The 25,880-nt window shown below is 39.2% G+C and overlaps 1 protein-coding gene across 2 annotated transcripts; it reads left to right on the forward strand.

Moving 5' to 3' along the window:
* Positions 1–578: 578 nt before the first annotated feature.
* On the forward strand, positions 579–25,648 carry RDH10 (retinol dehydrogenase 10). 2 transcript variants are annotated; one of them, XM_085221282.1, is made up of 6 exons: positions 579–1,257; positions 1,584–1,819; positions 20,321–20,419; positions 21,812–21,957; positions 22,304–22,435; positions 24,258–25,648. In XM_085221282.1, exons 1-6 carry the CDS (start codon positions 978–980, stop codon positions 24,379–24,381), a joined length of 1,017 nt encoding a protein of 338 aa, XP_085077408.1. In that variant the 5' UTR covers positions 579–977; the 3' UTR covers positions 24,382–25,648. The 2 variants fall into 2 exon arrangements, with proteins under 2 accessions (XP_085077408.1, XP_003205167.2); XM_003205119.3 differs by having other exon boundaries at positions 585–1,257; positions 1,581–1,819.
* Positions 25,649–25,880: the final 232 nt, after the last annotated feature.

The following is a 25,880-nucleotide window of genomic DNA, read 5'->3' on the forward strand; positions in this document are numbered from 1 at the left end:
TGGGCGTGCGGTCCGTCGTGCGAGCTTTACGTGGTTCAGCCTTAGATGCCGCGCTCGGCACTAAGGCACGCGGGTCGCCGCCTCTCGCTGCACAGCTCAGCACAACTCAGCACAGCACAGCTCAGCTCAGCTCAGCCCCGCAGCGCGCCGGTGTGCGGGAAGTTTCCTCTTGCTGCTCGCTGCGAACATCTACCCGTTTCCTAAGCCACCTTATACCCCCACTGAGCTCATTAAAACTATAGCGAGGAACGCAAATAACTTCCACCAAAGCGCAGATGTGCGATAAAACACCTATAAAATCGGGGGTAAGCGCAGAACCCGCTTTTCCCTCCGGCGGCTGCAGAGCGCCCTCCGCCCACCTCCGGCGGACCAGCTGCGCGGCGTTCCGGCCGCCGCCTCAAGGTGGCGCTGCAGCGCGCGGGGCAGTGCACGCTGGGACATGTAGTCGGGGGGCGGACTCGGCCCGAAGTCCGGCCGCTCCGCTAAGAAGAGAAGCCGCTGCCGGCAGGCCGGGCCTGGAGCGGTCGTCGGACCCTCCCCCGGCGGCGGGGAGGGAGAGCGGGGCGAGGAGGGGCCGCGGCGGGGGTAGGGGTCCCGGGAATGCGGGGCGGGCCCGGGGGAGGGCCGGGAAGCCCGGGAGGAGGGGCCGCGTCGCCCGGCCCGCCCTATATAGGGCGCCGAGCGAGCAAGATGCTCACTGCCAACAGCGGGGCTGCGGGTGTGCTGGGACGGGGCGGGTGGCGAGCTCCTTCCCCGTGCTCCTTCGTCGGGTGTGGGGTGCGGGACGGAGCACGGGGCGTCCCGAGCGGCGGCGGGTGGAGCGGGGCAGCCCCGGCGGCGGTAGCTCCTCCGGGCTGTCTCGGCGAGAAAAGCGGCCCCAGGTGCGGAGCCGGGCGAAGGGAGGCTCCGCTCCGCGCCGTGCCCGCCGCTGCGGGCGGGGGTGAGGGCCGCCGGGCCGGGGGCGGGGAGCCGCCAGCATGAACATCCTGCTGGAGCTGTTCGTGGTCACCTTCCGAGTGCTGTGGGCGTTCGTGCTGGCCGCTGCCAAGTGGCTGGTGCGGCCCAAAGAGAAGAGCGTGGCGGGGCAGGTGTGCCTGATCACCGGGGCGGGCAGCGGCCTGGGCCGTCTCTTCGCCTTGGAGTTTGCCCGGCGCCGGGCGCTGCTGGTGCTGTGGGACATCAACACGCAGAGCAACGAGGAGACGGCGGGCATGGTGCGGCACATCTACCGCGAGCTCGCCGAGGCCGCCCCCAAAGGTAAGCGGGGCTGCGCGCTGCCCCTCGGAGCCCACCTGCGGCCGTCCCGCCCCGAGCTCCTAGACGGCGCCGGGTGAAGGCCCTCCTGTCAGGGAGTCGGGCTGTACGGCCCGGGCCGTGTCCCGGGTGTCCCTTCGTCCCCGCGGCGGCTCTCGGAGCTGGCAACGATAGCGAGCGGGCGAGTTCTCGCGTACCGCGGTGACACCAAAGTAAACAGAAGTTTTAGTGCTTTGGAAGTAAGTTTGCTTTTTCGCTCGATTCTTTATTTGCCTGCTGAAATCCAACTGAGAACTTATCTCTTTTCTTTCCTCTGTGTTCCTTAGTAGCTGGAGACGGAGAGAAAGATGTGCTGCCCCATTGCAGCTTGCAGGTTTACACATACACCTGTGATGTGGGCAAAAGAGAAAACGTCTACACAACAGCAGAGAGGGTCCGCAAAGAGGTTGGAGAGGTTTCAGTCCTGGTTAACAATGCTGGCGTGGTCTCTGGGCACCACCTTTTGGAGTGTCCTGATGAGCTGATTGAGAGGACCATGATGGTCAACTGTCACGCGCATTTCTGGGTAACTATAGTTCATTCATCCTCCCTTTTTCTGACAGTTAATTTGAGGGAATCAATTGCTGTTGCTTAACTCCTGTCTCCTTGGGTTTTGCACAGGGTCCCTTTCATTTGCAAGCTCTCCCCTTTGCAGGCTTCTCTTTTAATTTAACTTTCTGTTTAAGGTAATGGTGGGTGTTGAAGTTATTAATAAATTGCTTTGAATTGGCTCTATGCTCTTAGAATCTTGAGTTCACAATCTCATACACTTATTTAGCCATGGATATGAAATCTGTTGCAACCATAACTTCTAAATTTACCTTAAAGGTCCTTGCTATTAAGGAATGATTTTGCTCCCTCCTCCTGTAGTAGAGCAGAACGTCAGCAGCTTTAAGATGCTGTTTTGATGATGGCTACAATAGCACAGTTGCACACTTCTGGAGAAAAAGGCTTATTAGAAGCCCTGCTGGAGATCTTGTTTGAATTGCCTTGGAGGCAAATTGTTGGTTTGGTGGCTGGGAGAACAGGCCAAGAAATCAAGCCAAGAGCACTTTTTTGGGAATCCTGTGTATTTGTCTTTATAACTTTCTCCTGGGGCTACTGGTAGAAGTAAGAAAAATCTTCAAAGTTGATTCTGAGGTGATAATGTTTCTGTAACTAGCAGATTGTTATCAAGAAGTTATTTGATGAAGCTATTTGATCTTGCTCTTCTTATCTGCCTAAATCTTGTTTCCTTGCAAGTTTTTAATCTCACTGTAGTGAGCTATAAAAGTCCTCGTGTTGAAGGAGGGCATGATGCACACTCGGGTTAGCATTAGCTGTCAGACCGAGCCCATTGTTAGTATTGAACTGTTCTTTGGTCCTTCAAATAGTGTTATGAAATACACTTGCATAACAATCAAATGATTAAGCAATCTGAAATATGCTTCAACTTGAGCTTTCCTTGGCTGTTCTTACCTTTGGATGATAAAATTTTGTAAAATCCCCCTCTTTAAAACGTAGAAGGGCCTCACAAACCTGGGGCTTTAACATGGAAGTTAAATGCTGTTTCATAACCCTAAAGGAGCCCCTTCAAATCCGCACTGTGAAGTACTTAATGGCAGAGCAGTCTTTTTCCAATGTATTGTAAAGCTTGCAGAAAGTGTGCTTATACTTCAATGCACACAAGATTGTTTAGAAACTATTAAAGTGTATTTTAGGGCAATTTAGGTAATTTGAAAGTTTTGAAAAAGTGCATAAGACCTAGCAACAACTAAGAGCTCTGTGTATTCCCTTCATAGAAGTGAAACTGATGCTGAAGCAAACAGAGATGTATGCTGGATTTAATGACTGTTATTGATGTGGTTTAAAAGCAGAATTGACAAAGTTTCCAAGAACTCTAAATTATGACATCACCATGAATTAAAATATGGGAGGATCCTAAATGCTCCAGCTGTTCTTCCTTCAGGCCTAAGTCATACACTTATATATAACATTGTTTCAGATACCTTTTTAAAGCATCCTGTGTGTGTTCTTTTTCAGTAATTAACTATTAAGCTCAGTCTAGTATTGCTGTGACTGTTATTTTCATAAGTTTCATTCATCTCTAAATGTTAGTATCAAATGAGTTTAATTATACCTTTTTAGATTACTTTTTTTCCTTAAGATCTGAACTATGAAAATTGAGATCCTGGCATAATCTTCTAAGGAGTAGTCAACACTCTTTCTATTTACTTGAGGATCTGTTCATATGTACGCTTCCTGCAGATCCTGTGTCCTGCTTTGCTTTTCCTTTTATTTATTTTTTTGCTCCTGGCAAAGCTTTTTCCTAGTCTTCCCCTTCCTGATCTCAGAAAAGACTGGCTTGGCCAACAGTGGGTGGACTTGTATTAGAAAATAATACTTAATTCATAAGATATCATCTGAATCAGCTGATTTGAAGCCAATTTTTTTAATGTAAGTCAATGCTGACTTAAATAAAACAATCTGTCTAGATGTGTGAAGTCTTATGCAGCTAGACTTTTCCATGTCAGCTAAACTGGTGGTCCAAAAGCAAAGCAAATACTCTGGAGTATTATGTAGACTTCTAACTATTCTTGAAGGATGTTTCATCCAAAAAGCTGTGAAAGAATTTTGTATTGACATGAATCTTCCCTGTAATATTGCTCAGTAGTACAGTGTTTGTGCTTTTGGGATCGTCTTGTTTTTTTTGTTGTTGTTGTTACTTCTTTTTCCTCTCTCTCCTTTGTAACACAGAACATTTTCCATCATGTGTTGATCAATAACAAGCCTCAGTATGCTTCTACATAAAAATGTCAAATGGAACTATGACACTGTCCCCTTGAAGCCTCTGAAATGGGGTTGACTGCACATTCTCTGCAGGTGAACTGAACTTCTTTTTTGTTAGCAGCTACGATTTGAATGCTGCTGAATCTCTGCAGTAGGCAATAAAACTAAAGCCTGTCACTGGTTTGCTGTTGTGACTCTAACTGGGCTGTGTACCATATCACAAACTGGCAGTAAGGAGAGCTTTAGCAGCATACCACAGCCTAAACAGATGCTTTCCATTTTGCTGACATCCATGATTTGTGTAGGCCTTCCTATGTGTGTTCTATATAAACATGTCACCAATGCATCATGTAGCAATTTCCACAGCATAAAATCCATTGCAGTATTAAAAACCTGTTATTTCATGCTGTGATAACTTGAATGCTTCTGATATTGAAAACACAGGGACAAAATCCATTCTCAGTTTGAAACAAACCAGCTCTGGTATACTATAATTTGCAGATGCATAAAACTGTAGCAGTAATGTAACAGTATCTTTCTTGCCAATCTGTTGCAAGAATAGCTAACTTGGCTGCACTTGTCAAATACTGGAACAGGACTCCTACAGACAAGGGGTTCTTTTCCTTTATGTCAGGATCCAGATTTGAAATAATATTTAGTGCAGGATTAAGCAGTTGTTTTACCTATTTGAAGCAAAGTTTTGTATAAGATTTTACAATAAAGTCTAAGTGAAATATCAGCACACTGTGTTTTAGATCATAGAAAGTGTTCAATAAAACTACTGTACAGATTATTTCAGGATGGATTGAGATTTCTTGTATCTATTGTTCTGCCTGAACATGTAGTTATAAAGCCACTGCTGAATAGACAGGTATTAGTATTGTACCTCAGTGTAGTTCCTGGTGACTTCTCCCAGATTCTGTTGTTGAACAGAGCGAGATGATGATCAGGCACCACAAAGTTCTGTGGTAAGAAGGTCCTTCTGTACAGCAGGTCTTCGGCATCCAGCTCTGAGAGAACAGTGATACTACTTCTGCTTTTCATTGTCACCTCAATCCTCTGAAACTTTCAAGTTGAAGCTCTCCTCCTAGTGAGTTCTCTTCAACTTACCAAAAGGGGGAAGCAAAAGCATTTAACTCCGGCTCTGTCATATTTAAAAAGCGGAAGGCTAAAGCCTGGACTTGTACACTGCTACCTTGCTGTTCATTCACTTATAAACTACTCTACTTCTGAGGTTGTGTGTACGTCTCCCTTTGCAGGGATGTAACAAATTCTAAATGGTCCAACACTGATAATATGAGGGGAGAGAGGGACTCTGTAAGAGGGAAATACTGCTTGAGTAACTTAGGTATTTTGGACTATATAATCTCCTACATGTAAACACCTTTGAAAGAAAAAGCTTCATGGAATCTAGAGAGGTTACTGAATTAAATACATATTTATGCAGGTTGTCAGCTTAATCAGACTGAAAGACTTGGTAAAACCTTGGAGAATAATTGGCTTATCTATAAGTACTATCTAATCTCCAACTCTAAGGATTCTGTGATTCTAATCTCATGTAGTTCCCCAGTGTTCAATAGAACTCATAGCTGTGGTTAGTATGTTAAAATGTTATGAAAGAATGTTGCACATCAAGTGTGCTTGGTGACTGTTCTACAGAAGAAAAGATAATTTAATTATTTGAAGCTGCTATCCGAAACTGTGCCAGGACTAATCTTTTATAAACTATTGGCACAGTAGTTTAATTCCTGTCTTCATTTCTGAAGTTCTAGTGTTTATGATAAAACATACAGTATTCTAGTGTGCCAACTGGCTGTATTTAGCATTTTGGATGAGTGAAGTTAGCTGTCTTAATTTTTAATTTCATGATAACGTGTCCAAAGAGGTTTGCTTATTAAGTTTATAAGTTCTTGACTTTTTTCTTTGAAAAATGAGTTGGATCAAATTCAAGCCAAACCATGTGTATATGATCCAAAAAGTGTCATCAAAACTAACTCTTCCCTTGCAAAATGATTCCAATTACATGCCACCAGTAAATTACCCTAGACAGCACATGTGTTTCATATAATGCAGTAGCATGCTGGGTAATGAAAATGAACCAAAAGCAGTCAGGCTCTTAGCTACAGAAATAGGGTATTGGTCATATTTAAATCTTGCAAGTGCTTTGGTATGTTTCTGTGGTTCATATGTTCTTGGGCTTATTTATCAAGGAAATAGAGGAAATCTTCTATCAGTTGAGGAAAATACTGTCTTCCAGATGTAGTTTTCTAAAATATTCATCTTTCCCTCTAATGCAGCAATGTATTTAAAATCTTATACATACAGCCATTTATTTGCTTATTTCATGCCCTCTCATGCTCCAGAAACTACTGGCTTGGAGCTTTCTTTATTGATGTATTGTATAGTGTACTAGGACCTTATCAAGTATGGTTGCTATCAACCTGGAGTCTTCTATTCTGTGACAATTAGTTATCTGCATCTTGCAATCTGTATGTGTCTAAAATCTAGTCTTGTCATATTTAAGTTGTTGTGATTGTTTTCAAAAAAATCAATCTTACTGACTTTTTTTTTCCAGTTTTCTGATCCTTTTTGAGGAAATAAACAAAAGAAACACATCTGGTAAGGTACTAGATGTCTAAGTTTCAGCTGTTGAAGGGATCTTACATCACTTCCAGGAGTATCCATACGTGTGGATTGAAATGAGTGTACTCACTGCTCTGAAGAGTTATTGAGCAGTATGGGTTGGGGAGGTAGATGAGTCTCAGCCATATTTGAAAGAAAAAAAAAAAAACCACCCTTAGTTTGTCATTTGTAGGAATTGTGTGAATTCAAGCAGTAAATTAGTATGTGAGAGGAGCTCTACCAAAACAGCTTCTAGAGCTCTTGGCTTCATTGACAACAGTTCCATCAGGACTGTGAGAAGAGTGTATTGAAGATTCTTTAGATGTGTTACAAAACAAGCTTTCCTGCGTGTATGTTCTCCATCACACAAGTAAGATTACCTAGCACAGAATGCTGACCTGTTTTGTTCAAGCAGTAGTTGAATCCATGCCTCTCCCTTTTCTATCTAATGGTGTAAAGTGTTGGTTTTTGTCCCTGTCAGTTCACAAAGCTGAAATGATGGCTCAGAGGTCTTAAAGTGCTTCAATTATGCTCAAGTTTTTGTGGCTGCTCTCAGGCATACTTTTGAGGTGGATTTTCTGCATTGTTTGAAAGATGTATGGAACTTGGGCTAAAAAAACCCCAGGAAATAAAGATTTTCAAATTGCAGCCCGTTAATTGTTTGTTGCCTGTAGGTCAGTGGCTGTGAAAGTGGTGGGGCCAAAGCAATAACGCTATTTTCACAGAAAAGAAATGTGATAGGCCCTTTAAGGGAAAGGAGAGTTTCTCTGAAGAGAACATGCCAAGACTTCTCAAACTAATTGAAATACATTTGAAGAATTAGTCAGTTATTAGTGGCTTGTAATTCCAAAGACTTCTAAAATAAAGCTGGAAGTGCAGTGTAGCTTGCGGAGGAGAGGTCCTTGAGGTAATCTCACACTTCAGTCTCCTGTGACTTTTATGAGGGTTAAAGACTTGTCAGCAAACCATATCAGTGCTTTCAGGATTGCTAATCTGCTCTGAAGAAATGGTGCTGGATGAGTGATCAGTGTGGTGATTAAATTTCTCCTTCTTTTGGAATGAGTTAAGTCAGCTGAATAAGCAAAAACCCCTGCACTGACTTTGGTCTGATATTATGGTGTTACTTATGAAAAACTTGGGAAGCAGGAAACCTTGAATGGAATGACAGTTTTTGCCACTGTGGTGCTTAACCTAGCTTGAAGTGGAGAGAGTGTCTCTGCTGTTTCAGGGAAATACTCCATATGAAAATTACGCATATGCCTTCTTTGTCCCTCGGTGGTTAGAAGAGCAGTGCTTTGATAGAGTATGATGAAGTGTTAAATTACTGATTGTTCTGTCTAAAGTAACATTTATAATTTTACAAAAAGTGATGATGTTAATGAGATCTTAACACATTATTACCTTTCTGTAATAACCAAGTGACAATAGTATGCTTCTAGAAGGCAGATGTGTTTGTGTGCTCAAATACAGAGAAATATAATCTTAATTAAGATGTGAATAAGTGTCTTGCTAACCCAGTATTTTCCTCATTGGCAAACCAGCCTTAAGTGAGCAATGTGAGCTAGCAATCCTTGTCTGTAATTCTGAGGGCCATCAAATCTCTGTCTAGACAGGTTGAAGTAAGATGAATGCTGTGTTTTCTACCATTATCCCTGCCATTTTTTAGCACCATGTTTTTATGATTTTCTGTACTCTTATCTATACGAGTTGGAAAGTATTATCCTTTCCCAATGCATCTCATAATTTGATTTGATCTGGATCTTTGTGTGTGTGTGTGTGTGTGTGCGTGTGTGTGTGTGTGGTTTTTTGCTTGTTTGTTTGACTGAGTTTTTGTTATGCATTTGTAATATTAGATCTTTCTCAAGCTCTCTGTATGTAAAAGCCAAAATCATTTACACATAAAACATCATTTACATGATAAACCTTGCTCCCCAGCCTTTAAGATTTCTGGCTATTCACATTGATAATAAAACTGAGTAATTGATACATGCGTGTCCTTTGTGAAGAATGGTAGCAGTATTTCTGCACAGGCAAGCTATTACTGAGTTGCATGTTATGCTGTATGCTTGTACTCCTGGTCTTAGGCTTCTTAGTCTGCATAAAAATACGTGTATTTAAAAATATAGCTATGATCTAAATAAGGGGACATAAACTGCTGGCATCTCACTTTCTTATTGTTTGGTTTGAAAGGAGATATGTAACAAGCAGGAAAGATTTACATCAATGCTTAAACTTCTGAATGAACGCTTTGTTCTTGTAAATAATTGTATTAGAATAATGATTTATATGCCAGCCAAATTAACACTTGACACAAGTGAGGTATTGCAATCAGGAGCGGAGGGCGTTATAGGCCAAAGAATGCAGAAACAGCTGCAGAGCAGAGGTGACTCTCTTGGTGTGAGCCTTTTGAAATTCAAGTTTGTTTGGCTGTTGAATTCTGCACCTAAATGCGCCCTGGTCATTTCTGCCATCTGTTTGAACTTGTGTGACAGCTTCTGAAGCACTCCACTTACAGCGCTGGTTTGTATAAGTGCTTGAGCATATGCCTTAAAAGTAACTTGGCCACAATTTCTGTTGACTTAGGAAAAAATTTCAATACAGCTTAGTGGCGGCAAGCATGGGGGCATCCCTTGAATCAATGTTTTACGCTAGTTTTGGTGTTCATCTGATCCTTGGATGAACCAACTCAGCTCACAGAACTCTGCAGAGGGAAGCTTCATTTTCTTGTCCAAATTGATTCGTTTTGCTTCTTAGAGACTATACTTGCTTCATCAACATTTTAGACTGACACTTACCAAATAGTATTTGTGTGAAAGAAACTGGAAGTAGGCTAAAACCGTGTGGTAGCAGAGGACCTCTACAGCTGTCTAATGAAACCTTGTTCTTGCCAAGATTTTCTAGAATAGGATATATGGGCTTAAATCATTTAAATAGGTATACGTGGTTCCAAGCTTTGTAAATCTGTCAGTCATAATAGTCTGAATTTAGTAACTTCATTTCTAGAGAGAGCAGTATTTTAATTATGCACTATTTAAAAACCCTTAGATAAAGGGTTAATGACTCTTGCTTATTGCTTTGGACTGATACTGTGATTGCTCTTGTGCGTTGTAGAAAGCAATCGCACTGTTTTGGTCAATTTATTAGCTGTAGTTCTGGTCTTTTTTGTGTTATTTGTGTCTTATCAAGAGAAAATTTACCTGCTAAGATTTTTTTTTTAGACTTTTTTTTGAGGAAGGACAGGGAGAAGTATTTCCACTTCAAATTTAAAAAATGTCTTACCTCCATATGCTTAAAAAATGTTCCTTCTCATTCAGTGATTTACTTTGTAGTAAATGGGAGCCTTCTTTTAGAGTCTTGCTTGTTCCTAAATAGGCTTTTAAGCTGAATTTTCATTCAATTGCAATAGCTTCTGTATTTTTTAGTTTCCAGTAAATTGGACTATTAAGTGAAGAGAGAAGCTCTCCTCCTAATCCTGTTTTTTTTTTTTTTTTTTCCTGTGAGATATTCAGTTATGGTGCAATTACTTTCATTTTTAACAGTGACCTAGTTACTGAGTTGGGATGGGTGAATGAAGTGACTCAGTTTTCATCTGCATGCAGATATTGCACAGCACTAACAATGCTGTGGAGGTACTGCCTTAAGGTATGTAAAGAAATCAGATTTTTTTTTTTTTGGTTTAGCCACATCTTCAAAAGTCAGTTACGTAAATTGTAAAACATGAGTGATGACTTCATATTTTCCCTAAGTACTGTTCTCTAGTAATATTTGGAAATATGCAGACTAAAATATTAAGCGTTACTAAGTATTCCAGAGCATGACTAAGCTTATGGCAAGCTGGAGAAGAATGTGTATTTGGAAGTTGAATTGCGTTCCTGTTCCCTGAACAGAATATTCTGAGCTCTTATCTAATAGCTTTTCTAAAATGAATTTGTTATGTGGATTTTTCACTGACTCACAGTGGCATGTTTTCATTTTTTTTTTTTGTCAAGATTATCAAATAGCTGGCAATAAATAACTGCTCTCCAAATGGTTGGACATTTGCTACAAACTTGTGCTAATGAAGGTGAGGGACTGATGTGTTTGTTACACTAATGTCAACATTGCTCTGAAATACCACAAATCCTTTGACTGGGCCATTTGTCAGTGTATAAACAAAGCAGAATTTCTAGTCATTTGACTTCAACAGGGCTTAAACCCAGCTTTTGTGGAAAGAAGTAGCCAACTGTTAACTTCTGATATTGCTTGACCAGCAAACTCTGAAGTAACTTTAAATTTGGCATTTGGATAAATGCAAGTTAGATCTTTACTGACAGACATGCATGTGGAAGAAGATAATGTTGATAGTGCTGTCTACTGAAATTGCAACTTAAGTCCTTTATCTTCTTACAGTGGTGGTGGAACTCTGTTAGTTTTGAGTTTATGAAAAACTTGGATGCTAATACAATTGTTTTAAAGAAAGCACATCCTTGTGCTTGAAACTGCATGTTAGTTTTCAGACTACTGCCAACTGTGTAGCACTTTAAATTGAACCGTAATCATGGCTTGGTAGTGGCTATAGTCTGAAAGCATTGAAATATTGTTTGTAGACAATAAACATCAGCCCACCTAATGAGATCTTTGGGCAGGTAGAAAGAGTTCATCTTTTCAACATGATGACTTCATCTGAAAGCTTCAGTTCTCATGCTTGGTTACGTCTTAAACTTGTGCTGACCAGAGAAATCTGCATGTATGCATTTGTTCCCAAGTTCCACTAGACATTTATCACGTTTATTTTGCAATGTGAGGCAGAACTAAATGCATAGCTAAGCCTCCAACAGCCCTCTTACCATGCTATCTAACCTATTACTAAAACTTTTCGGCTTTTAAAATTTTAATTTGGCATTTCAAATGGCAAATCACTGACAATCTATGTTCTGCAATTCTGCCTTGCTTAAGGAGATAAACTCTTCCCCTTGCTCATTGCTAGCTGTTGAGAATCCAGTATGATTGTACTGTTAGAGCCTTAAAAGCCATTGAAATTCAGTGCAGGCAGAATTGTCTGTGAGTGCTCTGAATGAATACCTTTAAGAAGCAGGCAAAGGAGCGCAGTCAGTGGAAGGTTTCTGATAGAAGGGGAGCATCATTTTATTTTTGAAGATAATACAATATGCATGTGTCCTGGATTCAGCTGAAAATACGTTAGTTCCAGAGCATGCTCATCTATGTGCCCTTTGCTGCCTTACCTTACTGGACTCACTTTTTCCAGTTGAAAAGCCTTTAGACCAGAGGAGAAGAAGTGGAAAAGATGCTATTTTAGAGCATGATAATATATTACAGACAAAACTATATGGGAGATACAGAAAAGAAGTAACAGGGGCATCAGCATACTTCCCTAAAATTTTTTTTTTATTAGCTTAACATAGGGACAAAGAATGTAGCGTCTTTGCTTATGAACTTCTTTCTCTGCAAGAGGCAGAGAAATGTTTTGCTGAGAGGGGAGCTGGTAGCTTTGACTTAACTGGAGAATGTGCTCCATTATTCATAGCCACATGAAATCAAAGATTTGCAAAAAGTGAAGAGCCCTAACTGTACAATTGGTGATTTAAGTAGCAGTATATACTGATGCACATATATAAAGCAGTTATGCAAGCCATATCTGTAAGTGCAGATAAAGTAGATAAGTTTATATGCATGTATGGTAGAATATATACAAGCATATCCATGAAAGGCAGCCAGATGCTTCCACAGAAATGACTGGTGCAGCATACACTCATTAGGAAGACTAGACACTTAAGTAGAAGTCTGACATCTGTGGGTGGAAATAATTTAAAAAGCTTTAAAAATCTACAACCTGTTTCTTCTCTGTAGGGAAGAGTACAAAAGATCTTGGAGCAAAAGGGTGAAGACTGCATACCAGTAACGTGAAAGCTCTAACTTCCACTTGCTGGTATAGAATTAACAGCGGTAGTTCAGCTTGAATGCCCAGAAAGCATACAAAGCAGTGGCTTCTCTAAACAAAAGTGAAATATTCTTAAGGAAAAACTGGGGCCACCTTTGGCTGTGGTACATGTACCTAAAGTACATGCCCTAGGTAAAGGTGTCTAAAGTGCTGCTGTGATGGTGAACACAAAGAAAAGGTTTATCTAAGGCAACTGGGACTTTGGTTAGCTCTAGATTGCCTTAAGCCTTAGGTAACAGTGGAATTTCCATCTTGACTCTCAAGAAGAAAAATTCTGAAACAGGAATTCTGTTATTTAGGTAGCATGCTTGAGTACTTACGTACACTTCAGAGCAAGGGGAGAACAAAGCTGTTTTCTGTTCCAGTCCTAGTTATGCAATTTGGGATAGTATCACAGGAAATGAAGCCCTTAAACGAAAGGGGAGGGAGAGACAATGTAGTGACACGATAAGTTAACAAGAGTCTCTGTTGCAAGGTCCTTTCCTAAGCACTTTTCATATTCCACTCTCTGTAGACACAACCCTTTTCTAACTAAGCCCTGTTAACAAACTATACAAAAGACAATTTAGCCAGGCTATGTTCAGTTGTCCTAGGCTTGGCATAATTAGTTCTGGTAGTAAAGAGTGGAAAACAATGATTAATGACTGAGAGATAACTAGTGGTATTAGTTTCCTGTGATTTTTTTTCTTTTTTTATTAGCATTACTTATCTTATCTTTACTATCTATGCATTGTAAACAGCTTTCTGGCACTAAGTTTTGATTAAGGAAACTACTTCATTCAGTTTCAGCTTTCTTCTGATACACTCAACATGAGTTTATTCATTGTGAGAGGAAACTACCACAAGAGCTGAAACTACCACAAGAGCTGAAACATTCAGTGGAAACAATGGTAGCTATTGATATTGAAATTTCAAGAAATTTTGTAATGGCACTTTAAGTACTACAAACGCTAAACAATATAGAAATGTAATTATGGACTGTAACGTATTTTTCTTCAGCAAATTGCATGATATATTTTTGTTACTACTAACAAACCCTCTTATAAACCTCAATAAATGAGGTTTAACCTAGTTTTCTACAGATATGATGCTTCTTAGCTGATTGTGTCTCTTGAGAAGCAAGGGATTTTGTGGATGGATCAGATATGAGAGAGGAGAAAGCAGGCACACTAATTACTGATTTGAATTAATAAAAAAGAAACCCCAAACAAGTGATTCAAGTAATAGATCATGATTTCTCTATGCAAAGACTTTGTGTACTTCAAAGTCCTATTTCACACAGAGTTAGAGAGAGCAAAAATATATTTATTTCTCTGTAAATCAAATATAGTTTTAAATTATCTGGTGTTGTCTTAGTGACTTAGATCTTTGGAGTACTTATTTTGTTACCTTCGCCTCTTAACCTGGTTAGGTCTTATCTGTAGTTTCACTCTATCTACAATTGTAGGGCACACAGAATATCGGTGTGCCCATGTGTGGCTTTGCTTCCTTGATACTTGTCATCCTTACAGACTTCCCGTTCTTTCGGGAGCTTCTGGTTGCAAGGCAACTGTAACATTATTACTGTGCATGTATGTTAAGCATTAACTGCTGTTGCAGTTCAATATTAAAGGAATCCCCATGGTCCCAAAGCAGTGGGTTTTTATGTGAAGGACAAATAAAGCTTTAGTGAGAAATTAAAGGTTGTGTTGCCTGCCAGGAGGTAAATAATTAAGGGATTCCTTTTGAAATGAAATATTGGAAGTGCTAGCTTTTTATTTTGAACACAAGGCCTGTTCAGATGGTTTCTTTCCATGTTTTTAATACAGATGTCTGTGGCAGCTTGGCTTGAGGAAGTCAATCTATCTCCTGTTCCTTTTTACTCTAGAAGGAACTGGGCGTGATCACCCATGAACAATCCAAAGAAATGTGTGGCATTTTTAATTCATTACTTTATGAAAATTACATAATTCTGACTTGTTTTTCACAGTAGTTTACTGAAAATAGAAACTGAAGATCAAAAATAGCATTGATCTCTACAGCTATTTAAATATTTACTTAGACAGTGGCTAATTATCCAGAGGGGGCCCAGTACTTCTTGAAACCAGCCAGCAGAGACATTTGAGCTCCTTTCAAGTAGAGGCACAGTTTTGGTCCCTTACATTTGCAAGGTCAACAATAGTTGTAGACTTCTATCTGCCTTCTGTAGTCAGCTTGTTAACAACACAGCCATGTCTGCTGTGTTGTGTGGTCTCTCTAGTGTCCAGTTGAGGACTTTTGATGTAGTCTTTGCACAGTTAATAATCTCACCTTCAAATATTTTGGAGATGCTTGTATAGTGGAATTTAAGAAGGGTGGGGAGAAAAAGTAATTGAGATGATAGTGCAAATATCAATTTATTGTGCCCAGTTCTCTTGGAAACAAAAAATAAAAGGAAAATGAACTGTTAAATCCAATCTTGTGATGGTATGCTTTGGTGTATGAGAAGGCATTTTTGGATATTGTAGCTTCTAATGTGAATAAATTCTCCTTTGAGAGTTGCGTAGTTCTAGGGTATGCTTCCAAGACTCTTCTAAAAATATTTGGCAATGGCTTTTGTTATAATGCTGTAAATGAAGTTTTACCCCATGTTTATAAAATGTATTTAAAGTGGTTCTCTTCTGAAATAAGAGAGACTGTATGACTATAGTTGAAAATAACTTCAGTATATTTACTGATAAGCTTGCCATGGGATTTTTCTGCCTTTTAGGTGCCTCACTTTTCTTTTCAACATGCAGGAGTGCATTACTGCTATTCTGTCCAGTTTGGAGAAACCTCCATTAAGACTTAGGCTGCCACAGACTGTTTGCAGAACAGTTTGATGTTCTCTTTTGTCAGACTTCTGTGCCTTACTTTCCAGTTATTGGAATGGAAAGAAAACTGGGGCACATGATAACTTCTGAGTTTTACCCCATGACAGCCATGTGTTGTCCTACATGGAAGGAGAACCTGCAGTGCTGTACTGTGGTCCACGAAGAAAGTGAAGAATGTAAAATCAAATGTCCACGCAAGGCAAAGAGAGGATGAAGGTGCATTTTAAATAGAAACTGGAACTTTTTTTTTGTCTCTGTCTCCATTGCTTCATATTAATACTTTCATGTTATTAGCCATGGTAGCAGGCTGTTGTGACTTCTGCTACTTTAGTTCTGGGCTTAAATAGAGTCATCTAGATGGGTCTGTGACTAATGTCACTAACTCTGCCTTGTGGATCTGGCTGAAAAGTTTTTAACATGAAGATTAAAAAAAAAAAATGCAGTTACCCAAATGTTGTACCTATTAATACTGTTATGCATCTGGCTGTTCTGGCAGTCAGGAATAGCTGCGGCTTGAGTAAAATCATTATCTGTTACACCAGCGTGCCACTCTTGTGGATTAACAACAGCAATAGGAATAGGCAAGTTTTCCTATTAGCCCCTGAAAAGTAACTACACTCTATCCACCTTATTTGAAGGGATCATATGGAAAATAAGCTATTCCTTTGGCAAAAAAGAATTTCTACCTTTATGTAAAGCAGCTTGTTCATGCTATCGGAATAGTTGTAAAGGGTGGTTGGGTGTTGGTGGAAGGCAAAAAGTATAGAAAAAAATACTGCATTGAAGAATAGAAACTTTAAAGGATCTTGCACATTGGTCCCTGCTTTATGTTTCTTTAATATAGAAACAAGTCTATAAACATGAGGTAGCATGTGCTTTTCCACTTCGGTGTGCTTTTTGCATTCAGTATTCATTGTTTCGAGCTGCATACATCTAACATTGTTTTCTGTGTAGGCTTGCTTTCTACTTTAAGAACAATTACTCCAAAATTTAATTAAAAAAATCACTTTCCCAAACAGAGTATTTCTTCATATTCTCATTTGCTGTATTTAGGCTAATTTGTCTTGACATTGCAGCTGTGCTGTTCTTTGTGTTGCACAATCTTTTGAGTTTTGTTTCATTAAGAATGGAACTAAAGAATTTGGGGAAGGGGAGGGAAGAAGTGCTAGACTGTTAGAAGTTAATTTGCCGTAAACCAAAATGTTGAGAACAGATTACGAAAGCTATGAAGTGACATGTAAATGCTTGTTCAGTTTCACACTTACGAAAAATAAGTCATTAAAGCTGTGTGCACATGGAATACATGTTACAGCTACTGGGAATAGTTCTTATATATTCAGAAGCATGGAGGAAATTGCTTAGAAGGTTTGAAATTGGTCTTTTATGGAGCCTGAACATAAAGATTAAACAGTCTCAAAAACAAACAAACAAAAAACTCTCTGTTTAGAGTAGCTTCTTACATTCAGTCTGCCCTACCTACCTGATTTATCTAATCTGAAGTGCAGATTAGAAAACTTGCTTGTACCATACTTTGGGCTTTTTTCTGTTTTTCTGGGGGAGGGGGAAATAAAAAGAGAGCAATTCTGAGTAAAGAAGATGCTTAACTTAAATTTCTTGGCTTTGGACACCGCGTATCTTTCCTGATTCCTCCTCGCATAATTCCTTTCATCTACTGTACTTTCTGGTTTATCCTCTGTGTTGAAAACTGTATGACATTTATCATTAATAAAAGACCTCGCTTCAACTTGAACCACTTAAATGATTTTAGTTATATGTCTTCCTCTGCAGCTGTGAGATGTAAAACTGAAATTAAAAGATCAAACCTGAAGGCAGATAGTTTGATTAAATCATTTCAGTTAGTTTGGGGGCCTGGTTCTTGACCTCTAATGCCATGGACAGTACCGCATTTCTTGCATAGTATTTTCTAATACTTTTTTTAGTGGAGGATTAGTGTGTCCACACATCACCTCAGAAAACGAATGTGGGCTGTGCTACCTGTTCAGACAAATGCCAGATGGGAAGGCCACCCAAGAGGCATCTTGCCCCTGAACCAATCGAACTTTGAACCGCTTTCTCAGCATCATGACAAGCACAGAGAAGATGTCAGGTCTGGTAGGCAGATGTAGCTGAAGCTGAAAGAAACAAGAAACTAGGTTGGTCTGGTTTATGTACCAGACAGAAAAACTGGGGACCAGAGTATGGAGGAAGCTGCTTTGATCAATGAACTAGACTGTGCCAGAAGCTCAGTAAGAACACTGATTTATTTGGGGATTGCTTATACCATGAAAGAGAATAACTTCACTTTGGGATTGTTTTTCCCAGCAAGAGAAGGTTGGGAGGAGCAGTGGGCAAGCCTTACTCTGAGACTGAAAATGTGTCCTCCAGTAGGGTGTGTCTGTCTCTCGCCATGCATGTTTTTAAGTACTGACTCCCAGCTGCAGCAGATGGCTGGAGGATGGCAGAGCCAAGGTGACTTACTATTATCCATTTAGCTGAGGTGTTGATAGTTGACTGCTGTGTTTGTACGTTTTTGATGATGCAACTATCTTTATCAACTGTAAGAATAGGTAATAATAAGGATTTACGGACACAATTACAATTCAACGTATTTCCTCCACAACTCTCAACAACAACAAAAAAGATGAAAAGAAAGAAGATGACAATATAATAGAGAAGGCAATAAAAAAAGAAAAGAAAACCACCTCAAAAGCCTAAAGAAGCACTTTCCTGTTCATTTTCTCCTACGAGATAAACACTGTCTATGCCTTGGATGTGGTAGGACAAAAAATCTGTTGCTGCTTTTTTCTTTCCATCTCCCCCCTCGCCTTATGAGGGACAAACTCCAAGGCAAGTGCCTTTCTTTCTTTAGTTCCTGTGCTTTGTAGGCATGGCTTCAGTCTGCGTTATCACACTTTCTGGCAGTGTGGGGTGGCAATCAGTCATTCCGGTGTGATGTGGACAGATAACTGAAATCTAAGTGGAAACTGCTGATGGAACTGACTAATGCTATGGAGGGGAGTAAATTGTTAGCAGGACTGAACTGGGTCCTCTGCTGTCTCTGAGGAGGTTGGTGTGGAAGACCTGGGCCAACGTACTGTGGTCAGTGCTGTGGGGTGACTGTGGAGAAATAATGTACTGTATAACTTGAGGAAAGTGAAGCTTCTTACCTTTTTGAGACTCTGTTGCCTCGTGATAACCAGGCAACATGGGAAGGGAGGCTGAAACTTCATGTGCCTGGCACAGATTAGTTTAACAAGTGAACTAAATTCTTGTCTGAGGCTCTATATAAGAGGTTTAGAGATCCCTGCCACGAGGAAAGAAACAAATGCAAGACAGCTTGCTCTCAGATTATATTTTATAATTAGCTTCATTATACAGTTATGACAGAATCTAGGAGTTATATGAATCAACAGTAGAAAAGGCAAGGAGTCAGGAGGTCTGTTAATCTTCTATCATCTGCCAGCTATCCAGTGAAAACACTCTTTTGTGTGGTGTTAGGAGGTCTGGATTAGTCATTTAACACCTGCAGGCAAAAACGTTGTATAAGAACATGTGAAAATCATTAGAGCAAAACTATCCTGACGTCTGTGATTGGAAAATGCAGACAGCATAAGAATGGAATTAGATGGATTCAGATGTAGCTTGCATGTTTCTTTAACAATGCAGCTGACAAGATTCAGACCAACAATTAAGAAAGCAGCAAATACTTCAGGGGCATTTGCATACTCTGGGTTCGGATCCAAATTACATGGGAAAACTTGGTTTCTGGGAGGACAAAGAATTTGTAGTTCTGCTTGAGTTAGAATGGAATAGAAGCTTGCCATCAGTAGATTTATATATTAACCACACATTTGTGATTAACATACATTATCTGAAATTCTTTAGCAACTTAAAAGTGTTCTAGCATAGTATGCTGATTACCTACAAGCAGAAGTAAATAATAACTGAGCAAACCATTTTACTACATAATTGATTTTCAGCATATATGATGTTCTGCTTGATATTATATTAAAAACGTTAGTGTGAGTTGGCTTCAAAAACAGGTGAGAAAGCTAGATATTGTAGTAGAGGTGGTCTTCTGAGAACTGCCTTCAATTTATCACTTAAAAATTTATTTTTTTAAAGGTGTTCGGTCTGATTTGGGTGTTTAAACAAACAAACTTTGAGATAATCAAAGTGGTGGTTAAAAGCACTCATAAAGTTTCATCTTGACGCTTGATTTTGTTTTATCTTTGAAACCTTTCAGATATGGAATTAATAATGGATGTATGCATCTACTTTTAGTTAGAGCAATGCTAATGGATACTAATAAAGATGGAAAGCAGTTCAAACTAGCAGATGTTTAGTGTATTTTGCATGTGAAAGGTAATATCAGCAAAACATCTGCCTCTCCAGTATTTCGTTATTGTAAAATGCACAGGGTAAGTTAAGTGGATAAAACCAACCATATCTAGCTGAGAAAATATGTTATCAATAATCAGAACTGGTAGTTGGCACTGATCTTAACACAGAAATGCTGTACAGCGTAATTAAACACTTTGCATTCCTTTTTCTGTCTTAAAAAAAAAAGTTACTTCCATTTTAGGTTCAAATTATCTCTTTCTGATAACTAGTCTCTTGCAGAAAAATAAACATGTCTGAGCTCAATTGATCTTTTAACCTTCGCATTTCTGGAGATACAATCATTGCTGTCTGAATTCACAAACATGCTATAGATTTTCTGTTGGCATTTTTGAAAAACCAAGGAATTCCAAACCTATGCAATGATCTTCTAAGTTCTTTATCGTAAACTGAGGTAAAGGTTTTAACACTTATAACTAATGTAGTAGTTCACTATTTTTTCTTGTTTGTATTATTTATTTTGTAGACGACTAAAGCATTCCTTCCCAAGATGCTGGAAATGAATCATGGACATATTGTGACAGTTGCAAGTTCTTTGGGACTGTTCAGTACTGCTGGAGTAGAGGTTTGTTGAATTGTAATAATCTGGCTTTTTTTTTTTTTTTTGGCTTACAATAAGGTTTTTTTTTGTATTAGTAGCTCGAGAAAATAGTCAAATCTTCAAAAGTATTTGGAGATTACAGTAATATGGATACCAAATCACCTAACATCCCTCTGTGAGTGGGATCCACAGACACCATACCTGTGCAGTTGCCACTTGGATTCATTCAGAATGCTGAATGATTGTTGAGTAGCCTGGTAACTACTGGTAATTCAAAAGGTATCCACCTACCCATTACTGCCAAGAAATGTAGTGCTAAGGCTGAAGTCAAAGGCAAGGATTTTTGAAAAATCTTGGTTTTTATTTTTATTTTTTTCCGTGAGGAAATGGCTACCTACCTTGCTTGCAGAATAGGTGGCTCACCTGCCTTACTAGGCTCCAAGTTGTAAGCAGTAGATCATCTAGGACCTATCAGCCATTTGAGAACACCAGTTTCTGTGACTTGTTTGATACATAAAACTAGGTAAGGATTAGAGCATATAAGCTTGCATTTTGAGTCATTAGTACAAATGCAAGTGGTAACAAAAATCATTCAAGTAGTGAAAAAGAATTAATAAGTCTTACAGAATGATGGTCATACTACCTTGTAAAATGCAGGGATTTTTTTTTTTATTATTTTTTTTATTTTTTTTGCATATAGTTTAGACTCAATCCAGAATCTTAAACTGCCCTGTTTTTTTTGGTTTTTGGTTTTTTTTTGTTGTTTTTTAGCAGAAATGAATTAATCTGGTGTGAGTTAAAGGTTTTTTTTTTAGTGTATTTACTTTCTTGAGAATTCTTGAGAGAATTTCCTTGATGATGGGTGTGGGCACATCCAACTGAAAACTTGGATGTTACTACTGTCTCTGCAATTATTTTTGAATTTTGAGTATTTTATGAGATAAGCAAACTATACAATTTTCTAAAATTAAATATATAATACAACCAAATATTTGTTATACCTCCTATTGAAACTAACAAAAAGTGAAACATTTCAGATTTCTATATGTCCTGCCAAATCACTAAGCTTCTTCAAATCTGACCCCTAGGTAGTATTAGATTTCTCAGTCTTCCATTCCAGCATTTGATATTAAGCAAACTGGTAAACAGAGTAACTTGCCACACAAACCTGCCTGCTTCAGAGACTTGAATCCAAGTTAATCTCATACATTCAACTTTTCTGTTTTCATGATTCTGCACTGATTGCTTTAAAATTGAAGTGGCAGATGAGTTGATGTGATGCTGTATTCAGTGGGTGTCTTTTGTTGTTGCTACATTTGTGTAGAGTCGCATCAAATATGCCTTGGCTTTAAATATGATTCATTCTGTCCCTTTTAAGGTGCTATTTTTTTTTCCCCCTGTTCATTGCCAACACAGGATTATTGTGCTAGCAAATTTGGAGCTGTAGGTTTTCACGAGTCTTTGAGCCATGAACTGAAAGCTGCTGAAAAGGATGGAATCAAAACAACTTTAGTCTGCCCTTATCTTGTAGATACAGGAATGTTCAGAGGGTGCAGGATCAGGTGAGTAAAATTTGTCTCCCTTATATTTGTAGTTTTATAAAAGTATTTGCTGGTAATTTAACCTCATTACCATAAAAATATTAAAATAAATATTATGTCTGTTTGCATGTGTTAGTGTGATCAGTAATCCTGACCCCAGAAAAAGGGACTTTCTGAATTTCCTTTGTCCCATGGTGCTTAGCACAAATTTTGACCTATATTTCCTATTACTGAATAGTGAATGCAAAAGTTGAAGCATTTGTCTTTGCTAAGGCATTCCAAAAACAAAAGAAGTGAGTTAATGAACTCTCTGAGGTTGGCAGTCCTTTATACATCTTGATTAATCCGCCTTAATCAAATATTTCAGAAAAGAAATTGAGCCTTTCCTTCCACCGTTGAAACCAGAATACTGTGTGAAGCAGGCTATGAGAGCTATCCTTACAGATCAGCCGATGATCTGCACACCTCGCCTCATGTATATGGTCACCTTCATGAAAAGGTAACATCTGAAATGCCACTTAGTTGGCAATACAAGCAGCAGAATGCTAGTAAAATATGTGAACATGTCCACTTTCTAGATTTAAACACTCTCACACCTTTTCAGGCCATAGGTGCTGTTCAGTTATAATTCCTGTCTCTTGGCTTGCATAAGTGAATACTGCTTTCTTGGGAAGTTCCATAAAACTGTAATCCTATGTATTGTACATCCTAGTTTTGAATTTCTGTTATCTTCCATCCTCATTAGATTCATATTCTGTTCAACAGATTTTTCTTCCATTTTGTGAGTTCTTTTTATTTAGGAATGGGGGAATAAGGAAGCTTCCAGCAAAGGAACCTGTAACTATTTGTGTCTAGGACGAGTATGGAGGAGGCCCTAATGTGTCTAGGACTCGCATCAATACAGTAAAAATCTGCACATTCAGAACCAAATTGCAGAGTCTGTTTGTGGAAAAGGTTATTTAAAGGAATCATCTCCTTTTGTTCTGTCTAACACTTCAGGTTTGAGATGAGAACTCTGTAACTAGCCTTCTATTTGAGTGATGCAATGTAATACAGTTGGCTCACTTCCACTTATGCATCATCACTTGCATGCTAGTTTGTAAAGAACAGTTTCACAGCTGTATGGATTTTTCTTTCTCTTTAACCTTAAGTGTGTAGTAGGAACCTTTAAAATCTTGCAGTCCTGTGAGAGATGGTTGAAACTGAGAGCATTGGGATTTTTTTTTTTGCTGTACTTACAAAGCATTTGTTCTCTCCTTCAAGTCTCTCCTGGTGGATAGGGTCACCAAAGACGAGGGAGGACCTTGACTGCTCTCATCTTTGCTGGAAGAGAGCATGTATGTGTTTCTTCTGCCAGCAACTTGAGAACACTACAGTCTTTGAGCTAGCTTCAACCAGAAGCTCAGAGGGTGCTTCAGTGCTCTCCACACAAGCAGTGCCTCCTGCAACAACAGTCACATCAAAGGCCCTTGGGGTTTTCTTGCATTCAACACTTTAGCTTCCAACAGGGAGATCAAAGCTTCTGCATAATCCATGCCCCAGGCAGCCGCACTTAGATCAAAGGCCCTCCAGTGGCTACTGCACAAACAGTACTACTGCCAGCAAAGACACCTGTACCAGTGACATCTATTTCAGTGATCCTTACTCCTAATGCCTAGATTCTGTGCATTACTTTCCACTAAATGAGTGTCTGTCACACTGTTTCCAGAGGCTGAAGAGATTCCGTCTTAGTCCTTTGATAGAACTCCTATTATCCTTGAAATAAAAGTAGTATATAGGAAGAAGGGGAGGGTCTGTGGTCAGATATTCATCTCATTTTACCTCTTGGAATTTTATCTGAAGGGGGCAGAGAGGAAATTGCTTTCTTTATTCCAGACCTCTTTTTGAGGATGGATGATTGAGTTTAAAATATGTGTAAAAGTTGCTAGACATCTGGTGATCAAAGAATTGCATAAATTAATACTAATTCCAAATTAGATTTTTCTAAATGTCTGTTGACTTCTGGCCCTACTTTTGATTGCTAGTAGACTTTCTGTGGTGCACTTTGCACAGGTTTGTGAAGAAGCAGCAGAGAATCTGTTCTAAGCTGATAGCTGGTGAACAAATAACTACTTCCTCCACCTTTATGCCTGCCTGTATGGCTGGGTGTCTAGAATGTCAATTTTGTCAGTAAAATGTCCTGGAAAATACTTTTACTAAACTGTCTTAGGAAAGCCCTGCAATAGCTATTATATTCCATTTGAAAGCCCAAGTACATAATAAACAGGGTTTTTTTTATTTTTGTGCCATCTTTTAACAATTTTACAACTTGTGTTTTGCAGTATTCTGCCCTTTGAAGCAGTTGTATGCATGTACCGGTTTTTGGGAGCAGACAAGTGTATGTACCCCTTCATTGCTCAAAGGAAACAGGCTACAAACAACAATGAAGCAAAAAATGGAATTTAACACTGGTTTGGATGGACTAACGTTTATAGGTGATTATGATAATGTTACCTGAGTGAATTGTGAAGTGCACTTGCATCTAAGAGATGCAAAAAGTCATCATCTTACTGTGGCATTCTCTTGGGTCCTCAACCTGTGTATTGAACTCTAAAAATCAATGTTTTTTTATATACTGTAAATAAAACTGACTAGAGTACTTGGAAAATGTGATAGGTAAACAAGGTGAATTTACAATGTAGCCGCCACCATTGTCCTTTAGAATCTCACTGTATGTACAGTAAACTAGTCATACTTCTTGTAGGGATGCACTGTGTGATATCTCTTCCTCAGCTTACCAAGATTTATAAAAGCTGTCTACAACCAGAAGATGCAGTGTCTCGGAAGTTGTTCATTTTTCCCTGTAGTGTTTGGTAAGGGGCAGGGAGGGAAATCTTGATATTTAAGCTACTGCTTATGACCTTTTAGCAAATTCAAGGACAGTTTCTGACTGCATCTCTTTGCTTGTTAATCCAAGCTCTCTAAAGGACACACGGCCAGATTGTGGTGTAATTCTCTTTTGTACCAATTGTGTGTATTCTATTTAAACAAAGATAAAATTTTTTAAAATCTCTGCAGATTCAAAGGCAAGTGAATGTATCAGAAATACATTCAAACTTGTACTGGGCATCTGGCTTTCTAGGAATGCAGTCAGTGATTTAAATCGACTTTTTTTCAAGTCACTTGATTTGAAATATGCTCTGTTCTGTTTCCCTCTATATATGTCAGAGTCCAGTCTGCTGTTACGGACTATGTTTCTTTTTGTAGTACTTATTTCCGACAGAGTTCTCCCACCCCCTGAGGAAGCTCTTGTACTAAATTTCTGTAACTGGACTTGTGCCTAAAAGACAAAGCAACTCAGCTGAGATACAAACTGTTTATGTAACTGCTGGTCATATGCCAACTATTAGCAAATGAAAAATAGAGTAACGCCTGATGCAACTTTACATGTGGAGTATGGAAGGGTGTAAAGATTTTTTTGAGTTGTACTCACATTGTAGAACAGCAAATGACATTTTTACAGTATTTTTTGTAAAGCGAACAATTTTGTGCCTTGAATTTGGTAATCTGTATTAGTGAAGCATTGTAAAAGTGAACTTCTACCTCTGTATCTTAATGTATACCATCCACTTGTAAACTACTATTGGACAAATTGTGATTACTTTTTTTAGGATGTCTTGTTACATAGTGACCAATGCCTGTGGTTATTAAAGTGAGCCACCTTTTCCTTAAATTTGTGATTGGAATGCTTCCTTGAAAGACTAATTCAAGCTACTTGTGCGTGCTCCGTAGCTCTTTATCATCAACACAGTTCACATACTTATTGCTCAGTTCCTGTGTCCGCTTTGTCAACTACAAGGTTTAGTCTAATCTCTTAAGCATTAGTAAGTACTGTGAAATTAGGCTTCAGGAGTTGACAGTTTTTTTTTTTTTTCCTCTCTAGTTTCTAACCTGGTCAATGAAGT

Source organism: Meleagris gallopavo, chromosome 3, assembly GCF_905368555.1.
Source record: "Meleagris gallopavo chromosome 3, MGAL_WU_HG_1.1, whole genome shotgun sequence".
NCBI lineage: Eukaryota > Metazoa > Chordata > Aves > Galliformes > Phasianidae > Meleagris > Meleagris gallopavo.